Raw genomic sequence first — 22,129 nt, forward strand, 5'->3', positions numbered from 1 at the left:
CATGCACTGTTTGTCTTTCTCTTTCTGGCTTACTTCACTTACATAATACCTTCCAGGTCCATCCATGTTGTTGCAAATGGGACGATTTTGTCTTTTTTTATGGCTGAGTAGTATTCCATCGTATACATATACCACATCTTCTTTATCCAATCATCAGTTGAGGGACACTTGGGTTGCTTCCATGTCTTGGCTATATGGAATAACGCTGCAATGAACATAGGGGTGCATAAGCCTCTTTGGATTGTTGATTTCAGGTTTGTTAGGTAGATACTCAGTAGTGGGATAGCTGGATCATATGGTATTTCTATTTTTAATTTTTTGAGGACTCTCCATACTGTTTTCCATAGAGGCTGCCCCAGTTTGTATTCCCACCAGCAGTGGATTAGGGTTCTCATTTCTCCACAGCCTCCCCAGCATTTGTTGCTTTTTGTCTTGGTGATTATAGCCATTCTAACGGGTGTAAGATGATATCTTAGTGTGGTTTTGATTTGCATTTCCCTGATTAGTGATGTTGAGCATCTTTTCATGTGCCTATTGGCCATCTGTATATCTTCTTTGGAGAAGTGTCTGTTCATTTTCTCCATCCATTTTTTGTTTTTTTGTTATTCAGTTGTGTGAGTTCTTTACATATTATGGAGATTAATCCCTTGTCAGATATATGGTTTGCAAATATTTTTTCCCAGCTGGTGGGTTCCCTATTCATTTTGATCCTGGTTTCATTTGCCTTGTAGAAGCTCTTTAATCTGATGAAGTCCCACTTGTTTAATTTTTCTTTTGTTTCCCTTGTCTGAGTAGACATGGAATTCAAAAAGATCCCTTTATGGCTGATGATGAATAGTATACTACCTATATCTTCCTCCAGGAGTTTTATAGTTTCAGGTCTCACCTTCAGGTCTTTGATCCATTTTGAGTTAATTTTTGTGTAGGGTGAAAGAAGGTGGTCTACTTTCATTCTTTTGCAAGTGGCTGTCCAGTCTTCCCAGCATCATTTATTGAAGAGACTTTCCTTTCTCCACTGTATGTCCTTAGCTCCTTTGTCAAAGATTAGCTGCCCATAGATATGAGGTTTTATTTTGGGACTTTCAATTCTGTTCCATTGATGTGTGTGTCTGTTTTTGTACCAGTACCATGCTGTTTTAATTACTATCGCCTTGTAGTATGTTTTGAAGTCAGGGATTGTGATTCCTCCAGCCTTGTTCTTATTTTTCAGGATTGCTTTAGCTATCCGGGGTCGTTTGTTGCCTCATATGGATGCTAGTATTCTTTGTTCTATTTCTGTGAAGAATGTCCTTGGGATTCTGATTGGGATTGCATTGAATCTGTAGATTGTTTTACGTATTATGGACATTTTAACAATGTTTATTCTTCCAATCCAAGTGCATGGAATCTTTTTCCATTTCTTTATGTCATCATTGATTTCACTCAGTAATGTCTTATAGTGTTCATTGTATAGGTCTTTCGCTTCCTTGGTTAAATTTACTCCTAGATATTTTATTCTTTTTGTTGCAATTATAAATGGGATCGTCTTCTTGAGTTCTCTTTCTGTTAGTTCATTGTTGGTATATAGAAATGCAACTGATTTCTGTAAGTTGATTTTGTACCCTGCCACTTGGCTGTAGTTGTTGATTATTTCTAATAGTTTTCCAATGGATTCTTCAGGATTTTCTATATATAAGATCATGTCATCTGCAAACAGCGAGAGTTTCATTCCTTCATTGCCTATTTGGATTCCTTTTATTCCTTTTTCTTGCCTGATTGCTCTGGCCAGAACCTCCAGTACTGTGTTGAATAAGAGTGGCAAGAGTGGGCACCCTTGTCTTGTCCCTGTTTTCAGAGGGATGGCTTTCAGTTTTTCCCCATTGAGTACGATGTTGGCTGTGGGTTTGTCATATATGGCCTTTATTACGTTAAGGTACTTTCCTTCTATACCCATTTTGTTGAGAGTTTTTATCATAAATTGATGTTGGATCTTGTCAAAAGCCTTCTCTGCATCCATTGAGATGATCATATGGTTTTTATTCCTCGTTTTGTTAATGTGGTGTATTACATTGATTGATTTGTGGATGTTGAACCATCCCTGTGTCCCTGGTATAAATCCCACTTGATCATGGTGTATGATCTTTTTAATGTATTGCTGTATTCAGTTTGCCAATATTTTGTTGAGGATTTTGCATCTATATTCACCAGGGATATTGGTCTGTAGTATTCCTTCTTAGTATTGTCTTTGCCAGGCTTTGGTATCAGGGTGATGTTGGCCTCACAGAATGTGTTGGGAAGTTTTCCATCGTCCTCTGCTTTTTGGAATAGTTTGAGAAGGATAGGTATTAAGTCTTCTTTGAATGTTTGGTAAAATTCTCTAGAGAAGCCATCTGGTCCCGGACTTTTATTTTTTGGGAGGTTTTTGACTACTGTTTCAATCTCTTTACTTGTGATTGGTCTATTCAGGTTCTCTATTTCTTCTTGATTCAGTTTTGGGAGGTTGTATGAGTCTAGGAATTTATCCATTTCTTCTAGATTTTCCACTTTGTTGGCATATAGTTTTTCATAGTATTCTCTTATAGTCTTTTGTATTTCTGTGCTATCTGTTGGAATTTCTCCCTTTTCACTTCTGTTTGAGCCTTCTCTCTTTTTTCTTGGTGAGTCTGGCTAAGGGTTTGTCAATTTTGTTTATCTTTTCAAAGAACCACTTCTTTGTTTCATTGATCTTTTCTACTGTTTTTTTAATTTCAATTTCATTTTTTTCTGCTCTGATTTTTATTATTTACCTCCTTCTGCTGACTTTAGGCTTTGTTTTTTTTTTTCTTTTTCTAATTCTGTTAGGCGTAGTTTGAGGTTGCTTATTTGGGTTTTTTCTTGTTTGTTAAGGTGGGCTTGTATTACTATGAGTTTCCGTCTCAGGACTGCTTTTGCTGCATCCCATATGAGTTGGTACAGTGTATTTTCATTTGTCTCCCGATATGCTTTGATTTCTCCTTTAATTTCATCAATGATCCATTGGTTGTTTAGTAGCATGTTATTGAGTCTCCACAGCTTTGTCACTTTCCTGGTTTTTTCCTTGTAGTTGATTTCTAACTTCATGGCATTATAGTCTGAAAAGATGCTTGTTATGATTTCAATCTTCCTAAGTTTATACAAGCATGCTTTGTTTCCCAACATATGGTCTATTCTTGAGAATGTTCCATGCACACTTGAGAAGAATGTGTAATCTGCTGTGTTTGGATGGAGTGTTCTGTCTATGTCTATTAAGTCCATCTCATCTAGTTTTTCATTTAGGTCCATTACTTCCTTATTTATTTTCTGTCCGGATGACCTGTCCATTGATGGGAGTGGGGTGTTAAGATCCCCTACTACTATTGTGTTGTTGTTAATATCTCCTTTTAAGTTTGTTAATAGTTGCTTTATGTACCTTGGTGCTCCTGTATTGGGTGCATATATATTTATAAGTGACATGTCTTCTTGGTGGAGTGTCCCTTTCATCATCATATACTGCCTCTCTTTGTCTCTCATTACCTGTTTTATCTTGAAGTCAAATTTGTCTGATATAGGTATGGCAACACCTGCTTTCTTTTTTTCTGCCATTAGCTTGGAGTATTGTCTTCCATCCTTTCACTCTGAGCCTGTGTTTGTCTTTAGAGCTGAGATGTGTTTCCTGGAGGCAGCATGAATATACTTATTTTTTTAAGAGGCAACTCTCAAAAAAGGAGATGGCCTCAGCCAGGCTGGACAGCAGGAGAATCTTTGCTGTGCTCACTGGGCAGAGAGCTGAAGAATCTCACTCCCTAGCTTCTCATGTCTAACAGAGGTCTTCTCTTTGCTGTGAGTGGTTGGTTTTGCTCCGTGTTTCTAGCACTCTGAAGCAACAGACAGAAGAAAAGACAGTTGCTTGTACCTCATCCGAGAGGGTTCTTGTTCTTCCTATAATCAAGACATACATAGGATACTGCCACTAAAAGCTGGCATTTATTAAGTACAAAATAGGTGGAGTCCAGAGAATGAGAGTTAAGTGGGTCTGGGTGAGGACTTTGTGGAGCAGGAGGAGGTGATAAGCAAGTCAAGGAGACTGGACAGACCACAGGCTCCTGGGCCAGGACAGCTGTGCGAGAAGAGGGCAGAGCAGCGATCTTGGAAAGTAGTGCTGAGCTAAGTCTTCACCTCTTCCCTGCATCTCCTTTTTGCACAAAGTAGTTTTAAATCCACTGCCCACTCCCAAAGGAGGATACATGGTCTAAGAATGGCCCAGATTCTTCCAGGGCAACAATCCACTTGAGGAAAATCCTCACATTGGCACAAGAGCATAGACTGGCTCAGGAGAAGAAGTGGGCAGAACATACGGGGTTCGGTTAAGCTTTTACCTTGGATTTCCAGCCCTTCAATCATACTTTCCATATGAAAACCATAGGTTTTCACAAGCAAGGGGTCGAGTGGGGGGAATGGGTAGTTTATGAGCATAATGGAGTAAGAATCACGTCAAGTGCAAAGAGACCATGATAATTAGAAACACTTTAATTCCTAGCCACTTGGCGGCACTTAAGTATCAGAGCCATGCAAGCATGTCGGCCTTTGACTCTTCTCAGCAAGAGCAGATGGTCACACAACTCTCAAGGTAAATCAAAATTAGATGAAGGTTATTTATTGGTGTGACTTTTTTCCTGTAGTGAGCTTCCTTTACACAGCAATGGTGTAAACAGCATCAAATTGAATGAAAAGTTTGTTAAATGAGCAACCATAAATAATTATAATAAATATACATCAAGTAACTTTACAGCACACATTTTTTAGGGCCAAAGTTTGGATCTGTCTGGACCTCAATGTGCTCTCTGGGAGAAGCAGTCGTGTTAGCAGCAGATATCTTACTCACAGCTATGATCTCATCAAGTGATGGGCCAACAGAAGCTTCCCAAAACCCTCCTAGGGAGGTAGCTGACAGAATTCTGAGTCCATTCAAGGGATGGGAAGGATCGGAGGGGACCAAGAATTTAAAAATACAGGGAGGAAAAACCACTTCTAATAAATCCAAAGGCTCTTTCGTTATGCAGAAATGAAATAAGAGGATCCTTGGTGTCAGGACTACATCCTGGTGTGACCCCTAGTCAAGAAGGCTGTGGCCCCCCCGGGAGGCAGCGACCGACCAAATTCCTTCCAAGCAGGGAAACTGCTTGCAGGCACTCACCTCCAGACATGACTGATCCTGCATCAAATGTAACTGATGCAACTGGAACAATTAATCCAGGTTTGCCTTTTCCTTAGGTCGGGGAAGCTTTTCTGTAATGGTCCTTAACACATTTCCTAAGATAGTAGGGAGGAGATGGATGCTAATGGCTCTAGCTCTACAATCCACACATCTTTCCAACAGGCCAGGGCCACAGCAGAGAAAGGAGGAGCACATCCTCCTTCTCACCTGCATTCACACTCCAAAGCCTTCTAGATAGCACTCACTCAGAACGCCCAGTATTCACAATCTTATACAATAAATACAGTGATGCAACTCTGTGAGAACTGGCAAGGTCCAAAATGACATTGTCCAACAAGATGGCATATGCTGCTCTCGAACAAAGTCCCATTGGACAAAGACCTACTGGGGGCACAAGTGCACTGGGGCAGGGGGTGAGCCTGGAGCAGCTCAGCCCTGGCACACACACTTACGTGGGGCGGCAAGGGGAGGGTGCTGGGCAGGCCTGGCCAGAGGGGCAGAAAGAGCCCCTGGTGTGTCCACCTGGACTTGAAGGTCTTAGTCACTGACGTAGACCCCGAATTGAACAGAGCACCTCAGGCAGCTCTTTCTAAAGTGGATGTGTGGCCCTTTCCTCTGTTCCTCGTGTCACAAACACTGCCGCGAGGAAGGGCTGTTTCTGAGTGCAAGAGGGGGCAGGCTTGAGTCATGTGCTTTCCTGTCCAGCCGGTCTCAGAAGAAGGCCCGACTCAAGCAGCGTCCCTCCCACTCCGTGTGTCCTCTCAGCTCCCGGAGCTGGGAGGCACCGGCCTGCTTCCAAGAACTAAGGTCAGGAATGAACCCTTTGGTCTCCTGCTCCCAGGGAGCACTCAGTGGGAAACTGTCAGACCAGGGGCCCAGAAGAGACAGAGCAGAGGGGTGTCTGGCTGAGAAGGGACAGGGGAACCACTGAGGGCTTTTCTTCAGAAAAACCCAGACCATCAACAAGGTTCTAAAGCCGGAAGATTAACACATAGAGCTCCCTGTGTGTGTCCCCCACGTCTGGGTAACTGGCCCAACCACTTCAAGATGGAAGGAGGCCTGCAGGAGCCGAGTCCAGGAGAAACTCCAGCTCGAGGCAGGAGGGGCAGGGCTGGCCACCGGCTTGTTTGCGGAGATGCTCTGCAGAAAGAACAGGACGCTCTGTGTGGCCAAGGGCATCTCACCACCAGCTTCCTGCTGGGTGGTTCCGTGATCTGGAACCAACTGGGGCCACACGGCATCAGAATCCGGTGGCTGTGGAGGACAACGTCCAGGAAGATCAAATGAGACACAAACTGTCTGAGAACTAAACTATCCTACAAACATACCACAGACAGGCAGCAAGAGAACCAACCCATCACAAAACGCACACATACACAAGGTGAAGTCTTCCAGGAGGCCCTGGAATGCAGACAAAAGTTTGGAAAAGGAGAACGTCGCCAACTCCTCACGCAGGGCCCGGAGGGACATGCCCGCAGCGGCAGGCTTCCCAAACTGGCAGAGTGGTGCCTCGGTGACAGCCTAACTCTGGGGCTCCCTCCCCTCAGCCACTTAGGGGATCTTCACGGTAGTGAATGGCACAACGAAGTTTCTCCAGCATGATTTCCAGAGAGGAGTACTGGGGAAGCTTGATCATGAACATGCAGGTCTCCACGCGGATGTAGCGAGAGTCTGGAGAACCTACAGGAAAAACATCGGGCCAGCGTTAGAGCGCTGGCCGAGGATCTCGGAGAGGCCTGGCTGGCCTCTCCGCCTCTAGGTTTGCCTCTTTGGGCAGCTGCAAGCTAACCCTGAGGCCCATCAGGAGGGGGATGATGGCCTAGTAGCCTGGGGTAGGGCAAGAGAAGATTCTGGAGGAGAAAAGGACAGAAACATAACCGCTGTACAGCACAGGCACCAAACTGCTGACCTGGGAGGGAATCTTGTTGCAGACAAGTTTGTTTGGCCAGACAAGTTTTGTTTTGATTTTTTAATTGAATTACTTTTCTGATTTAAAAGTGGGAAGATTAAAACATTTCTGGATTTTTAGCTTTTTATTTATTTATTTATTTAATTTATTTGTTTGTTTTGGTGAGGAAGATCAGCCCTGAGCTAACATCCATTGTCAATCTTCCTCTTTTTGCTTGAGGAAGATTGTTGCTGAGCTAACATCTGTGCCCATCTTCCTCTATTTTGTATGTGGGACGCCGCCACAGCATGGCTTGATGAGTGGTTTAGGTCTGTGCCCGGGATCCGAACCCAAAAACCCCAGACCACTGAAGCAGAGTGCATAGACTTAACTGCTATGCCAACAGGCTGGCCCTGACTTTTAGCTTTTTAAAACATCAGAAGAGGGCCAGCCCCAGTGGTCCAGTGGTTAAGGTGGGAGCACTCTGCTTCAGCAGCCCGGGATCAGTGCCTGGGTGCAGACCTATACCACTTGTCTGCCAGTGGCCACGCTGTGGTGGCAGCTCACATACCAAAAGAGGACGGTTGGCAACAGACGTTAGCTCAGGGCAAATCTTCCTCAGCAAAAACAAAAACAAAAACAAAAAACCTCATAAGATATGCTGACATTGGGCCTGTACTGCCACTTGGTGAAGGTCGGGCTTGGAAGGCACGTGACCCCCCGCCAGGGGCCCTGCCCTCACTTACACTTGAGCTTTGGTGTCTGGGGTCCTGTCCATTGTTCTCCTTCCCCCATGCAGGACCCAGCAGCCCCCGCTCCAAACTGAGGGAAGGGCCTGTGTCCCCCCACTTGAACATGAGCAGGGAGGGAGTACCTGCTGTGCCATCTGGGGGGGCGATCTTCATGGGGTACGGGGGCACATGGGCTGTGTCGGGGCCCCCGTCTTTGCAGGGGCAGGTGAACGGGATGCGTTCCTGGTTGCAGGCAAACTTGATGAACTTGCACAGCTCCTCCTGGGCGAACATCTCCAGCGCCCCCCAGAAGAACTCGATGTGCTGGTCTGTCTCCATCAGCCCCACCTGGTACATGGTGTGAGCCTGGGGAAGAAAGGTCCCCAGAAGTGAGCTGGGGGGCCGCTGCTAACCCAGGGCCTCCCCAGGCCGGGTCCAATCCGGGGCAGGGTGCAGCAGGCAAATGATGGCCACAGGACACAGGGAGATTACCACGATGACAGTAACCACAAAGGTCGTTGTAGCAGCGCCTGCTGATGTGACTGCGGCCTGTGCACCAGGCCTGGCCGCAGGGGCTCTATGTATGTCACCTCCTGACTCCACTGGGCAGGTCCTGTCACCGTGCCCACTAGAGGTGAAGTCACTTGGGCAAGGTCTCCCAGCTGGCAAGAAGCAACCCTGGGATGCAGGGCCCATCCTGCAGGAAGCTGGCGAGAATGGTCTTCACCTCAGGCTGGTGGCTTAAGACATGGGCTCTGGAGGCAGGCGATCTGGGGGGGAGGTCTGACTCTGCCACTTACTGGCTGTGTGCCCTTGGGCAAGGGGCTTCACCTTAGCTTCAGATTACTGGCTGTGAGCTGCGGACGAGCACAAGAGTTCTGGGACACAGAAGTACTCTAACAAGCCACTGCTGGCACTGCCTGCCAGCCCAGCCCGGCCCCGGGCCACCGACCTTCAGGAACTCGAGGTTGATGTAGGGGAGGCCGCAGGTCCGCAGCTCCATCTCCAGCGGGCTGAGCGTGGTGAGCAGCTGCAGGGGGATGATGGCGCCCAGGCCCGCCCGCACCGCCGTCACGCACTCGACGTTCTGTAGCTCCCGCAGCCGCAGGCTCCGGATGGCAGCCGCGTAGATGTCCTTGTTCTCCCATCTGCGGGGGCGAGGGGGCACAGGTGAGGGAGCAGCCGAGGAGGCTGACGGGGCTGCTCCTGGGTCTGGGGGCCACATCCACTCAGGCAGAGATCCAGGCTAGTTCCCAGGAGTGCCCCGTCCCGGCAGCTCAGGGAAGCCCTCTCTTGCCTCTGCGTGTTTTCTAACAAGGTCCCCCTGCTGAAGGCATTCCACCACTTTTCCCGGTGTCCAGCGTCCTGCCTCACGCCGTCCCACTGGTGAAACCCACCCGTCACCTGACCCGGGCCCTCGCGCTGTGGCCCAAGTCCAGGTGGCGCTGCCACAGCCCGGCTGGCCAGTTTGGTGAGCCCCACCCCGCGCGCGCACTCACGCCACGGGGATGTGCCGGCCGCGGCTGCACAGCTCCACCTCCTCGCCCGTCATGGTCAGGTAGGTGAACCGGCAGCACGGCTTGTTGGGACTGTCAGGGCTCTCGGCGGCCAGGTGCTGGGAGGCGATCTCAGCGCACAGGGCCTCCAGCTCGGTCTCGTCGTTGATCTGGAGGGCAGAGGCTGACTGAGGCTAACTGCCCGCCCCGCTCCCAAGGCCCCCTGGAAAATGGAACCCCTGTCTCTACGTGGGCAAACACCAGGCACTGTCTGGGTGGGACACCCTTGGCTATTACGGATGGGCACAGGCACAGACCCGGCTAATCAGAGCTTGTCATCAGTTCAGGGTTGGGCATGGGAGCCAGGCCTGGCTAACGAGACCCAAATTGAAGGGCTTTTCCTGGTACCTTTTGGAAGCAGGAGCCCTCTTTTGGTGGTGTGGACATGACTGTAAGATGGTACATCTTGTACTGCAGGGGGCCATCTTGAGACCAATTATTGATGACATCATTTGAGCACCTGGATTCAGCCCTGCCTGAAGCCAAATCTATATCTGTACTTTCAGTTTATTTTTTTTTTTTTTGCTGAGGAAGATTCACCCTGAGCTAACATCTATTGCCAGTCTTCCTCTTTTCACTTGAAGAAGATCTGCCCTGAGCTAACGTCTGTGCCAATCTTTCCTCTACTTTGTATGTAGGTTGCTGCCAAAGCATGGTCGCCGACGAGTGGTGTAGGTTCATGCCCAGGAACTGAATCCAGGCTGCTGAAGCAGAGCGTGCTGAACTTAACCACTAGGCCACGGGGCTGGCCCCACTTTTAGCTTTAAGAGCAAATAATTTTTTAAAAAAATTTTCATAAGCTGGTTTGAGCTGCGATTTTTGTCACTTGCTACCAGAGAGTCCTGACTTAATTCCATCTGTGGAAATATATGGGCTACCCCCTCCACCATTTGGCACACCAAAATTAGGGTCCAAAAGACACTGATGTTACCAAGGAGATAACAGGATGTGACCCAGAGGAGAATAAGCCTGCAGCTCTGGGATGGTGAAGATGGGAGTTAGGGTCCGAGCCTAGACTGTGTCCTTAGCAGCAACCTCCCCACCACGGTGAAGGCTGGTGAAGGCTGGTGAAGGCTGCAGGCACCCCTGACAGAAGTTCAGAGCATTGCTTCCTGCTTCATGTCCCTCCCCTGTGCCCCACCTCGGTGGCCCTGTCCATCCCCTTCAGACAGAAGCCCTGCCTGGACACTGCCTCACATCACCTGACTGCCCCAGGCCCTTGCTGCCACCCACAGCCCTGGGAGGACTTTTCAGAGCAGGGCCTGGAAGGCACTCAAATCCCAGCCCATGGGGGCTGCCCTGCCCTGACCCTTTAGACAATTCCTCGTCATCTCTGGTTTGGCTTTGCTGCTCCCTTGCACTGGCTGCCCTCAAGTGGTAGCTAAGGGGACGACCATGGAGAGTCTGGCAACCAGGCCCACCGAGTTTTATGCCAGTGGAGGCAGACTCAGCGGACACCTCTTTCAGCTGAGGTCCCCGTGGAGAGCAGCCTCGGCCAGGCCTCAGACACAAAGTCCACTCTCCTATGAGCAGAGGCGGCTGGCCTCAAGGTGGAGGGCCGGATCAGAGCCACCTCCACACTCTGCCGGGACAGTCTCTAACCTGAGAGCATGTGGTGTGGAAAAACACAGTCTTCCCAGCTGAACAGACTGGGCTCCAGTGGAGGCTCTGCTCCCGGCCAGCTCACCTCTCTGGGCCTCACCTCTCACCAGGCCTTGCTGTAAGGACTTCCGAATATAGGCCTCGAGCACGGGGCCTCACATAAACCAAGAGCAGCCTGGGAGCCCCCTGAGGACGGGATGTGAGCCAGAGCCTGGCCGTGGCGGGCCTCAGCGATTGTTGAGCCAATGGGCAGATCTGAGCAGCTCCCATAGGCCCAGCTGGCAGCTCGAGCACTGACCACATCCCCCTCTGGGCGGCTGGTCTGTGTGGAGAGGGAGGGTCAGCCACTGCTGTGGTCTCCCTGTCGCTGTGTGTCCCCAAGCACAGGGAGAGGGAGAAAGAGCTCTATTCCCAACCAATCTCAGGCGATCCCCAAGAGTTGACCTTCGGGGCTCCTCCTGAGGCTCTGAAGCAGAGTTCTTAAAAGGTTTCACTTTTAAGTTCCCACCCCAACACCGCTGTTCCTTCAACTGCCAGGAACCCTTCACCCTTGTCCTTAGGAGGCCCAGCAGGGCTGGTCAGGTCACCGCAGTCGGCTGCGGTCAGCAGGGAGGGAAGCCAGAGGCTTGTGCTCCCGTGAAGCAAGCCTCACCAGCAGAGATGGTTTACACCGCCGAATGTTCTCTGGGAAATTCCACTCAGTGTTTGGTTGGGGAGCTCGGGTCTCCCACGGTACGGGGGCCTGAGCAGAGAGCAGGCCCCGGAGGCGGAGCAGGGGCGCTGCTCCAGGACCCCGCTGCCCCCGGAATGAACGTTCACTCGAGAGTTCACTTACACTCTCGAATTTCTTGACGTAATTGTAGGTGAGGATGTCTGCTTCCTGCAGGTCTTGATCAGGGTCCAGGGGCTCCCCAGCCAGCGTCTTCCAGAAGGAGGGCAGGAGGTCCAGGGGAAGAGGAACGTCTGCTCGAATCGCAATTCCCAGCAGCTGCCCCAGGAAGTGCAGCAGCTGCTCCTCCCCGTAGGTGATGGGGCTGGGGGTCAGGATGTACTTGCCCTGGAGGGGGAGGCCGAGGCGAGGTGATGAGCTCCGCCTCTACTCCTCCCTGTGCCCCAGGCCACCGTGCCCACGGCAGGCAGGAGGGAAGCCCCACAAGGTCATGCCCCCGCACCAGAGCTTGCCCAGCCAGTGCAGCAAAGGCCGGTCTCCCCAGACCAGGAGGGCGCAGAGCTGAGGAGGACACGCACCCATGACCCCAGGCCACCGCCCCTCGGGCACTGGACGGCTGGGGCAGCGGGCCTCAGCACCCAGGTCTCAGGCCCTTACCTTGTTCTTGTTGACCGCCGAGCTGGGGCACAGCAGGAGGAGGGAGAGCGAGGAGCTCTGCAGCTCCTTACACACCTGCCACAGGAAGTGGCGGAAAGAGCCGCCTGCGGGACAGATGGAGGCCCGTCAGCACCGGGACTCCGCTGGCCTACCTGCCCGCGGGCCTGGCCCCACCCGGAACGTCGGCTCACTGGCCAGCTCGACTGGCCGCGGCAGAGTGGAGAGGAAACTCGCCTGAGGACCGGGAGACCTGGGGTCAGCTCCTGCCATGCCACCCTGGGAAATCCCCTCACCTCCGAGCCAGCCTCAGTCCCTCGATTCTTCACATGGGGACAGTACTGGACCGGCCTCACGGGCTAGTCTCCAGGATTCAACAAGATCAGTGCAGACCCCTACGCGGGGCACCTCTCATAACCATGAGCTTACACTGACGTGCGGGCTTATCCGATCCACGTCTGCCTCCCCGGGCCGTGCTGAGAGCAGGGCCACCTGCTCTTCTAGGCGCCGCCTCCCTCCGAGGCCCAGGGGCTTAGGGGTGGTTCAGCGAATGGACGAGCGTGTGGAGACACGCGAGGGGTAACCGCCGTCATCCCTCTCCTCTGCTGCCGTTCCAACGCGCCTCTGGCTTTCGTGCAAAACCCCTCTCCGGGCCGGGTCTCCTCTGCCCTTCCCTGTGTGGCCCCTGTCAGCGCCCCAAGGTCAGGAAGCTCTGAGGACAGCCGTGCACGCACACTGCTTGGTCAGAGCCACGTGGAGGGCCTGCATGGGGACAGACATCAGGCCTGGCCCTCGCTCAGCCTCCGCGGAGAAGCAGGAGACGCCCGCCTGATGAAGCCGCCGAGGCCAAGGGCTGTGCTTGGAATCGGACAGACCTGGGTTTGAACCCCAGCGAGCTGCCTGACCTCGGTAAGCTACGTGAGTTGGTGGTGTCCCAGCTTCCCCACTGTAAATGGGGACGATGCTGGTATCTTGCAACGTTTTGGTGCTACGAGGAGTGTGAGGCGTTGAGCGTGGGCCGGGCACATTCTGAGCTCTCGGTGAACAGGAGCTGTTGTCAGAGACCCTGGGAGGTGTGCCCAGAGAATGATGCCGCAGTGCTGGCTGTCGGGGGGGGCTGCTGCTGGACCAAGTGCCCCCACGATCAGAGTGGGAATGGACATGGAGCTGCCCCAGGGACAGCCTTTCCCTCCCAGTGCGCCCCGCCGAAGGAGAACTGCATTTCTTCTCCCATCCCAAGTGGGAGACACTTCCTGAACGTCTCAGGCTTAACATGACTGAAAGGGCCATGAGGGAGCCTTTTCTGCTGTTCCTCATCCCCACAGAGTGAAATGACACAAGGTGCCATGTTATTCATCAAGGCTTCCCAGTGCCCTCTCAGGAGCACACACGAGCTTTTAGCCCAGCCAGCCCCTCTGCCAGGGGCTCCTCCTGGGAAGAAGGCCACTCGCACTAAGGGCGTCTCCCGGGCCCACTCGGCAGTAAGAGTGCCCCAGCACCCATGAGAGGAGCGCTCTCCACGTCTGGACAGCGCTGGGCTCAAGTCCCAGGCCAGTGGCAGGCACCAGTTCCCCCCCGGGACAGGGGCAGGTCTGTGGGGGCTGGGTGTGGAGAGCCTGGATGGGATGGTCACTCTGGGCACAGTCCTGCCTTCCACAGAGCAGGGTAACAAGGATGTGGCTTTCATTCTTGCTACTGGGGGAAATCTTGGGCAGTTTAGGCTAAAAATAACCTGGGGAATTTTTACATCCTAAACACAGCCTCCCCGCTGAACTGGCTGGACGGAGAGCCTGGAGGGGGCTGCCACTTACTGGTGCCGTGGACCTCCTCCCCAGTGAAGCGGATGTTGAAGGCATAGGTGGGGTCTCCGCCACTGGCTAGTTTGACACAAAGCTGAGAGGATGGCACTGAGGCCAGCTGCCTGGCCGCCTGGCAGAAGTAGGAGTTTTCAGAAGCTCTGATCTCCCCTGGAAAGAGAGAGGAGCTGAGAAGAGCCTTCCCAGTGGCCGTGTCGGCCCTTCCACCACAGGACAGACGCCTTGCCAGGCCTTTCCCCCGCTTCTCGGACCTCGCCCTGCCCCCTTGTCCAGCCACCTTGCCGCCTTCTCTCTGCTCTTGGAACATCTCAGAATCTTCACGCCTTAGCTGTGTGGTTCCCCCGGGGAGCGCGCTTCCCCTGTTCCCTCAGTGGCGGGCCCCCTCATCCCTCCGACTGGCTCTTCTCTCATGCCCTCGGGCTGGTGTCCTTCACGATGTTAGCCCGTCTGTCTACACGCTGTGACAGGGACTCCTGGCTGCCTCCCCAACATCCATTATCCTCTCTTCTTTGGGGTCAGAACCCCAACTTTAGCAGGTCCATGGCCAGCCAGAACAAAGTCTACATTTCCCAGCCTCCCTTGCAGTCACGTGTGGCCACGTGCTGACTTCTCCAACGAAATGTAAAAGCAAGGCGCTGGCTCCACGGAGCGGCGAGCTCCTTCCATGTCTCCCCCTTCCTTCTGCTGCCTGGAATGCAGCTCAGGAGGTGACCTTGAAGGTGGAAGCCACGCACCGGGACGCTAGAGCAGAATGGCAGAAGCAGCCAGACAAATAAGGAACTGCCAAAGTGGCCCTGGACTCCCTTCTTCCAGAGGCTTCTTTTTGTGTGATAAAGCAACTCGTTTGTTTAAGCACTGCTATTTTGCATTTTCCGGTCTGTGCAGCTAATCTTACCTCCCACAATTTCCAGTGGGTCCAAAGTGATCTCAGGTGCTGCGTGGTCAGCTGTCCTCTGCACGGTGGCATTCAGCACCCGATTCATGACAGTCACCTTTGTATCATAGAAGATCAGCCCTGAAGGGAAGAATGTGGGACAGAGGCTGGGATGAGGCTGCTTCGTCACGCCCAGGAGACATCTAGCTTGCAGAAATACAAACCCAAACACATAAGGACACGGAGGCTTTGCCACAGCAAAAACTAAAAACCACCCAAGTGTCTGTCACAGCGAAAGGCTACGGACAAACCTTGGGCCCCACCACGGGCTGTACGGCACGGTGGCTCCAAGTGTGCGACACTGTGATCTCTGCAGCAGACTCTTTTTTTTTTTTTTTTTTTATGAGGAGGATCAGCCCTGATCTAACATCCATGCTAATCCTCCTCCTTTTCTGAGGAAGACCGACTCTGAGCTAACATCTATTGCCAATCCTCCTCCTTTTTTTTTTTTTCCCCAAAGCCCCAGTAGATAGTTGTACATCCTTCTAGTTGCTGTATGTGGGACGCGGCCTCAGCACGGCCGGAGAAGCGGTGCGTCGGTGCGCGCCCGGGATCCGAACCCGGCCCGCAAGTAGCGGAGCGTGCGCACCTAACCGCTAAGCCACCGGGCCGGCCCTGCAGCAGACTCTTAAATAGAAACGGAGTTCAGAACAGAATGCATGATGTAATACCCATTTTTGATTTAAAAAAAAAAGACAAAAAATTGTGTGTATGTGCATTTATTTTTGTGTGAATAGAAAAGTCTGGAAGGACAGATACTCATCTGTTAACAATGGTCATCTTTAGGACACAGGGATGTGGGGGCAGATAGTGAGTCAGAGCTTTAACTTTATATATTTCTAAATAACTTGACAATTTTTAGTGAATTCAGTTTTTTCAGAGGATAGTTACAGTCACTGCTCGGGTGGAACTGCTGCTCCGGAGGAGACTTGCGTGTCCATGTGAGATGGGGGCATCCTGGGCAGCAGCCTGGGGCCAGGCAGTGGCCTGGAGACCGCCCGTGGGCTCCGCCCTGGTGGGCGTGGGCACTCACCCTTGGCCTCCTTCAGGAGGGCCGCGATGCCGTGGGTGTACATGGGCGTCTGGCGCAGCTCCACCAGGGGCAGGAAGAAGGTCTCCAGCGTGGTGTTCAGGGACTGCAGCAGGGCGAAGCGCAGGCGCAGGCTCTCGATGGGCACGTCTGCAGGGCACGAGCGGCAGTCAGGCCGGGGCTCAGCCGAGGGAGGCTGACACTCTGTTTGTGAACAAACTCAGGTGGCCCCTGTCACTGGGGAGGGCACCGGGAGGGGGGCGTTCCAAGTGAACCAGGAGGCTCCTGCAGTGGATTTTACCCCTGGGACCCCGAGATGCTGCTCACCAGTGGGCCCCCAATCTGCCTGAGCCCGTGCTGAGGGCGAGGCCCAGGCTGGCCAGGCGGGGGCCCTCGCTCTCAAGGAATCCAAGGGTACCCCCAGCCCACCTTTGGGGCCATGCCAGGGCTGCATACTGCATTATTTTTAACTTTTAATTTTGAACTAATCACAGACTTACAGGAAATTGACAAATAATGCCGAGTCCTGCATACCTTTCACCCAGCTTCCCCCAGTGTGACATCGTATCAAATCCAGGAAATTGTGACACTGGCACACTGACTTTGACCTGTTTGTCCTCACATCTGTCTCCTCTCCAGCTGGGAGGGACTGATGTCGTCAGGACAGTTTCTTGCCCGCGCTGACCTCTGCAGTAGCCAGAGGAGAGCAAGGGCAGGGGGACACATGGCTGAGGGAGGGTGAGCAGGCTGAGCAGCAGCCCGTGGACACACGGACAGGCAGAGACACAAGCCCAGGGCCCATTTGCCAACGTGTCATGATGGGCCCCTTTCCAGGGGTGGATTTACGGACAATGTCCATTTTTTGTGTGCATTATTTTTTTTGTATATTCTTAGCTTTTAATAAAAACACGTTGCTCTCTTGTCATTAAGGATAATGTCTCTAACGCGTGCTATCAGACCACTCTGACCCCCTCGCTCCCGACGCCAGCCTGGCATCCGTGTGGCCTCTAGCAGGGGCCTGGGTGTGACAGTGGGCCATTGCCTCCCAGCCACTGCCCTCCTGTACCTGCTGCATGGCTTGGTTGCAACAAGCACATAATAAGGCCTCACAAACTTTAATTTGGCCACAGTCACAGCTTCTTCTCTTTCTCTCCCTCTTTTTCACAGCAGGTGTTCCTAAGGATTTGTTCAATGGACGCGTAAAGGGCATCCAGTCCTTCTACACACCCCTGTACCGCCATGGGGGACACCCCCCCAGGGCAGTGCAGGGGACAGTCCCTGAAAGGCACACCCCAGGGGCCACATACTCAAGAGACAGGCCACTCTGGGGTCGGCGGCATCTGCAGGGTCCAGATAGACCTCGTGGGGATGGAGCCGCGCGGGTGTGATGGCAAGGTGGCGGCACAGCCGGTTGATGTACTGCACGAGCGCCACGTCCATCTCCAGGGTCCACTTCCTCGAGGCCTTGTGCGCATGTCGGACATCGATGCAGGCACACCTGGGGGTGGGCGGGAAACGCAAGGTGGGCAGGGCCGCTGGGGAGACTGCTGGATTCCTCCAGAGCCACGTCCCAGCCCCAGGAGGACATCTGTAAGGCAGCCTTGCCTCCCAGGTTGTTTCTGGTGCTCAGCCAAGGTGCCGACTGCAGAGGGACCACTCAGCGTGAGGGGAAAAGCTCCTTTCAAAAGAAGCTGAGCAGGCTGCAGGGGGTGGGGACGGCGCCACCTTTCTGGTGCCTTTGGCAACCCGCATCCACACGTGCCTCCCTTGGGCACGTGGACAGTAGGGCGTTATGGTCAAGGAACCTGGGCTCTGGAGGCCCGGGGTGAAATCCAGGCTACCCACGGTGACCCGGGCCACAGAGCACGCGTACTTTCTGAGCCTCAGTTTCTTCACCTATAAAACAGAGCCGGCAACAGCACAGTCTCACGCGCTGTCATGAGGACGCCAGTGGAGCACACAGCATGGCGCCCGGCACATTCCAAGGGCACAGTGAGTACCAGCTGCTGGTGTCACTGGAGCCAGGACCCTTGACCCAGCGATCCCATCCCAGGGGTGACCTATAGAGCTATCCGCACCGGCAAAGGTGTCTGTGAGGACGTCACTGCAGGGCTGCTTTCCTACAGCAGCAGCAGACACGACCTGAGTCCACTGCTAGGGGCTCAGCTGAACAAATGACACTACGTCCTGATAATGGACAGCTAGGCAGCCATTAAAATCGTCTGGTGGAGTAACATCAGACGATGCGGAAAAACGAAAAAAAGCAGATGGTAGAACAGTATGTCCTGTCTGACCCCTCTTCTACAGCACTGAAAACCCACCCCCAGAAAACGTCTACTGAGACAGCAGAGTGATTGCCCCGGCCACAGAGTCACAGGGACTCTCCCGTGTCTGTGTAGACGGCATGAGGATTTTACTAAGTGTGCACGTCCTTATTTCACAAACAGTAAGCTATTAACCCAAGGCAGGCAGGCAGGCAGGCAGGCGGGTGGATAGGTGCCCCTAGTTCCAGAGCCCACGGCCCCTCACGTGGGCCACCTGCCACACACAGCACGTCACGCGGGCAGAGCCCGTCTTGGGGAGCTGGTAGACGTGGCATCAGGCCTCTCCTCATCACAGGCCACTTCTGTCCCACCCAGGACAGAGGTGCTGAGAGAGACCTCGCCTCCTTCAGAAGGGGATCCCCGCTGCTGGGAGGGTCCCCTTACAGCCCCTTCCAGGCTGCTGATCCAGGCAGATGCCTTTGGCCGCCCTTAGACCAGCTGTGGTGAGGGGGGAAGCTGTGTCAGGGCACCACCATGGCCCCACAACACAGGACCGAGCCCTCCTAGCTGTTAGAAACGGGTCACTCTGCAATGAGTTCCTAGTCCAATTTGTTCCCTTCCTACTTAGAACGCAGTTTCTAGTTCAAAAGAGGTGATTCTACTTTTCAACAAAACCTCCAAAGTCATCTCTCTTACTGGCTTCTAAAACAAGTCAGAAAGCTCATCCCTGCCACTGTGATGTCAAGGCCCACTGGGGATTGACTCTGAGCCTTCAATGAAGGTACAAAATGCTGGCGCCTAGCAGCAAACAATTTCTCAGCGCTGAAAACAGATTTTTTTTTTTTTGTGAGGAAGATCAGCCCTGAGCTAACATCTGCCAATCCTCCTCTTTTTTGTTTTTTTTTTTTTGTTGAGGAAGACTGGCCCTGAGCTATCATCCATGCCGATCTTCCTCCACGTTATATGGGACGCCACCACAGCATGGCCTGACAAGCGGTGCGTCGGTGCGTGCCCAGGATCCGAACCAGTGAACCCTGGGCCGCCGCAGCAGAGCGCACGCACTTAACCACTTGCGCCACAGGGCCGGCCCCTGAAAACGGATTTTTAAAAAGCCTGCTTCTGGGGCTAGCCTGGTGGTGTAGTGGTTAAGTTCGTGCACTCAGCTTCAACGGCCTGCAGTTCACAGGTTCAGATCCTGGGCACGGATCCACATACCACTTATCAAGCCATGCTGTGGCACGCATCCCACATATAAAAGTAGAGGCAAGTGGGCACAGATGTTAGCCCAGGGCCAATCTTCCTCACCAAAAAAACAAAAAATAAAAAGCCTGCTTCTGGCAGCCATTCTTTCTCCAATGCCCAGTACATCTTGCTGTGGGTGGGGGTGTGTAGGCCTGTGTCTGAGAGAGCCAGAGGGAGAGGGCAGGGAGAGTTCTTCTGGTTTGCAAACATCTTCCCTGCCTGGATTCACCTGCAGCTAGAAAGGAGACACCATATTTGTTTGGCCCTGGAGACTCGGGGAGCAGTGACCTTGCTGTGCTCCCGCCTGTGAGGGGGAGAGGGCAATGGAGACTCGGAGAGAAAGTGTGACTCCAAGGAAAACAGGTTCTTTGGAATAAGAGATGGTCCCTGTTGGACTGACATGTGCCGCCCACCTCCAATTCCAACGTTGAAGCCCTAACCCCCATGTGACCATACTTGGAGGTGCGGTCTTTAAGGACCTATTAAGGTTAAATGAAGTCGTAAGGGTTGGTCCCTAATCCAAGAGAACTGGCGTTCTTATACGAAGACAGAGAGACCAGTGATGCAGGTGCACAGAGGAAAGGACACAGTGAGAAGGTGACTGCAAGCCAAGGAGAGGCCTCAGGAGAAACCACCCTGCTGACACCTTGGTCTTGGACTTCCAGCCTCCAGAACCGTGAGAAAATGGATTTCTGTTGTTTAGAACAGGGTTTCTTTTCAAACGGGTTAGAAAACCCACTTTAACAATTATGAAAAATTAGAAAATAACTCAGTAGGCATTAAAAACACGGCAGACAGAAGGGCTCTCCAGGAAGTATTTTCTTGGGGATGCATGCAGCAGTTGCAAATAGTTTTTACACAAGGTATCAACTGAGTTGAGGGACCACCTCTTACCTCTCAAAATGAAGATCATAACCACAGGATAAAATCGCCCTCCAGACACTACGGATGTCTTGCTTGGCTCGGTCAATAACAAACTTGTGAAATCCTTCCAAAGTCAGATACTTTTCCTCAGGGACTGATGGAAAAGAGTTCGCAGTGTTAGGAATTTGGTAAGAACTGTGCACAGCGGGGCCTCACAACATGCTCTGGCCGCATCCTCTCTTTCAGGGCCCAATCCATCTAGTCCCCCTTTTGTCTCCCGCCACTCCAGTGTCTGTTACCTGGCCATCTCTACCCACTGCCCAGTACACACACAACCCCTGACCTTACGGGGTCTCTGAGCCGCAGCCTCACATCACCAGGCTGGGGATCAAGCGGTGCAGTGCTTTCCCACAGGCCCTTCTTTCTCTAATCTCAGAAACATCCTGACTGACTAAGCCATGCTCGTGACAATGAGAATAGTTTCTCCACCTCTGCTTGGGCCTTTAGGATGCTAAAGTTCTAATGCCCCAGGTAAGCGCCTTCTGGAAGAAAATTTCTAAGCAGATTTTGAGATCTTTACTTTCAGTCACAATCATCTATTCCTCCCCTTGGGTGTATGGTTATTTTTTGGAGCTGCTATTTTGACCTCCCTGGTTCACGGTCATCAAAGACGGCATCGTGGGGCAACAACTGGCATTGGCCGGGTCTGTCTTCCCAACATCTCTCGCAATGCTGGCTGGCCTAAACTGGAACCCAAGGGAGCCCACTGGTCAGGCAAAAGCAAAGAGGCTGGTTCCCAGGGTGGGCTGCGTGTCTCCAGGATGAAAGCAGCCCTGAACCCGTCTCAGGCCCAAGCTGCTCATTCACCTTCTTGTTTTTTGGTGGGTGACTTTTCTGGGTCCTTTTCATCTGGTTTGCTCTTTTCCGGTGACTTTGGCTTCACAGTTGGCTTTTTCTCACTTAAGGCAGTCCTGCTGTAGACCAAAGCATTGGAATCAGAATTCCTCATATGCATACCTCCTCCTGATGGAGGAGACGCAGAGCCCCACACAGGCATGAGCTCATCTTCCCCCATGATGGCTCACGGGTCAGACAGGGCTGGCTTCAGGATCAGCTTTGTTCTGACTGGGAAATTTACTGAATAAACCGATGCTTTAAAGTGTGAAAAATCTCGAAGAGACACTTTGCAAACATTCTTTCTATATACTTTACAGCTGTACTGTCCAAGAAGTAGCCACTAGCCAGATGTAGCAACTGAAGTTTCAATTAATTAAAATAAAATGACAGATTCTGTTCCTTGGTTGCACATGCCACATTTCAAGTGCTCAGTAGCCACATGTGCCAGTGGCTACTGTACTGAACAGCACAAACAGAAAACAGTACAGATTTCCAACATCACAGCAAGTTCTATTGGATGGTACTGACTTAAAAGCATCATTATATATAATTAATTAATAAAAAGACACCTTATTTTTCTGATCATTTGAACAATTCCTCTAGAGACTAGAGACTCTAGGTAACACTTTGCTATCAGAGTCTCAACTACAAGTACTTGAGAGTCATAAGCCTGTATCTAAAGAAAATTCTATTAAACATGTATGTATATTACACATGGAATATTACATAGCTATTACAAAAAAAAGGAATGGGGAAATTCTTTGTGTGCTGATATGGAATCACCTCCAA

At 51.9% G+C, this 22,129-nt stretch overlaps 1 protein-coding gene across 6 annotated transcripts in view; it reads right to left on the minus strand.

Moving 5' to 3' along the window:
* Window positions 1-4,482: 4,482 nt before the first annotated feature.
* Window positions 4,483-22,129, minus strand: part of HECTD4 (HECT domain E3 ubiquitin protein ligase 4) — a 179,161-nt gene continuing 161,514 nt past the window's right edge. For 5 of the 6 annotated variants that reach the window (XM_058531453.1, XM_058531450.1, XM_058531452.1 and 2 more), the window contains 12 exons: window positions 21,311-21,417; window positions 20,474-20,597; window positions 17,381-17,571; window positions 16,077-16,223; window positions 15,005-15,124; window positions 14,104-14,259; window positions 12,296-12,399; window positions 11,804-12,025; window positions 9,310-9,476; window positions 8,763-8,958; window positions 7,954-8,176; window positions 4,483-6,871 (listed from right to left, as the gene is read on the minus strand). In XM_058531453.1, the coding sequence (XP_058387436.1) occupies window positions 6,735-6,871; window positions 7,954-8,176; window positions 8,763-8,958; window positions 9,310-9,476; window positions 11,804-12,025; window positions 12,296-12,399; window positions 14,104-14,259; window positions 15,005-15,124; window positions 16,077-16,223; window positions 17,381-17,571; window positions 20,474-20,597; window positions 21,311-21,417 (1,894 nt within the window). In that variant the 3' untranslated portion in view covers window positions 4,483-6,734. The remainder of the gene's footprint in view (window positions 6,872-7,953; window positions 8,177-8,762; window positions 8,959-9,309; window positions 9,477-11,803; window positions 12,026-12,295; window positions 12,400-14,103; window positions 14,260-15,004; window positions 15,125-16,076; window positions 16,224-17,380; window positions 17,572-20,473; window positions 20,598-21,310; window positions 21,418-22,129) is intronic. The other variant, XM_058531449.1, reaches the window with a different exon arrangement.

The sequence above is a fragment of the Diceros bicornis genome, chromosome 35, assembly GCF_020826845.1.
Source record: "Diceros bicornis minor isolate mBicDic1 chromosome 35, mDicBic1.mat.cur, whole genome shotgun sequence".
NCBI lineage: Eukaryota > Metazoa > Chordata > Mammalia > Perissodactyla > Rhinocerotidae > Diceros > Diceros bicornis.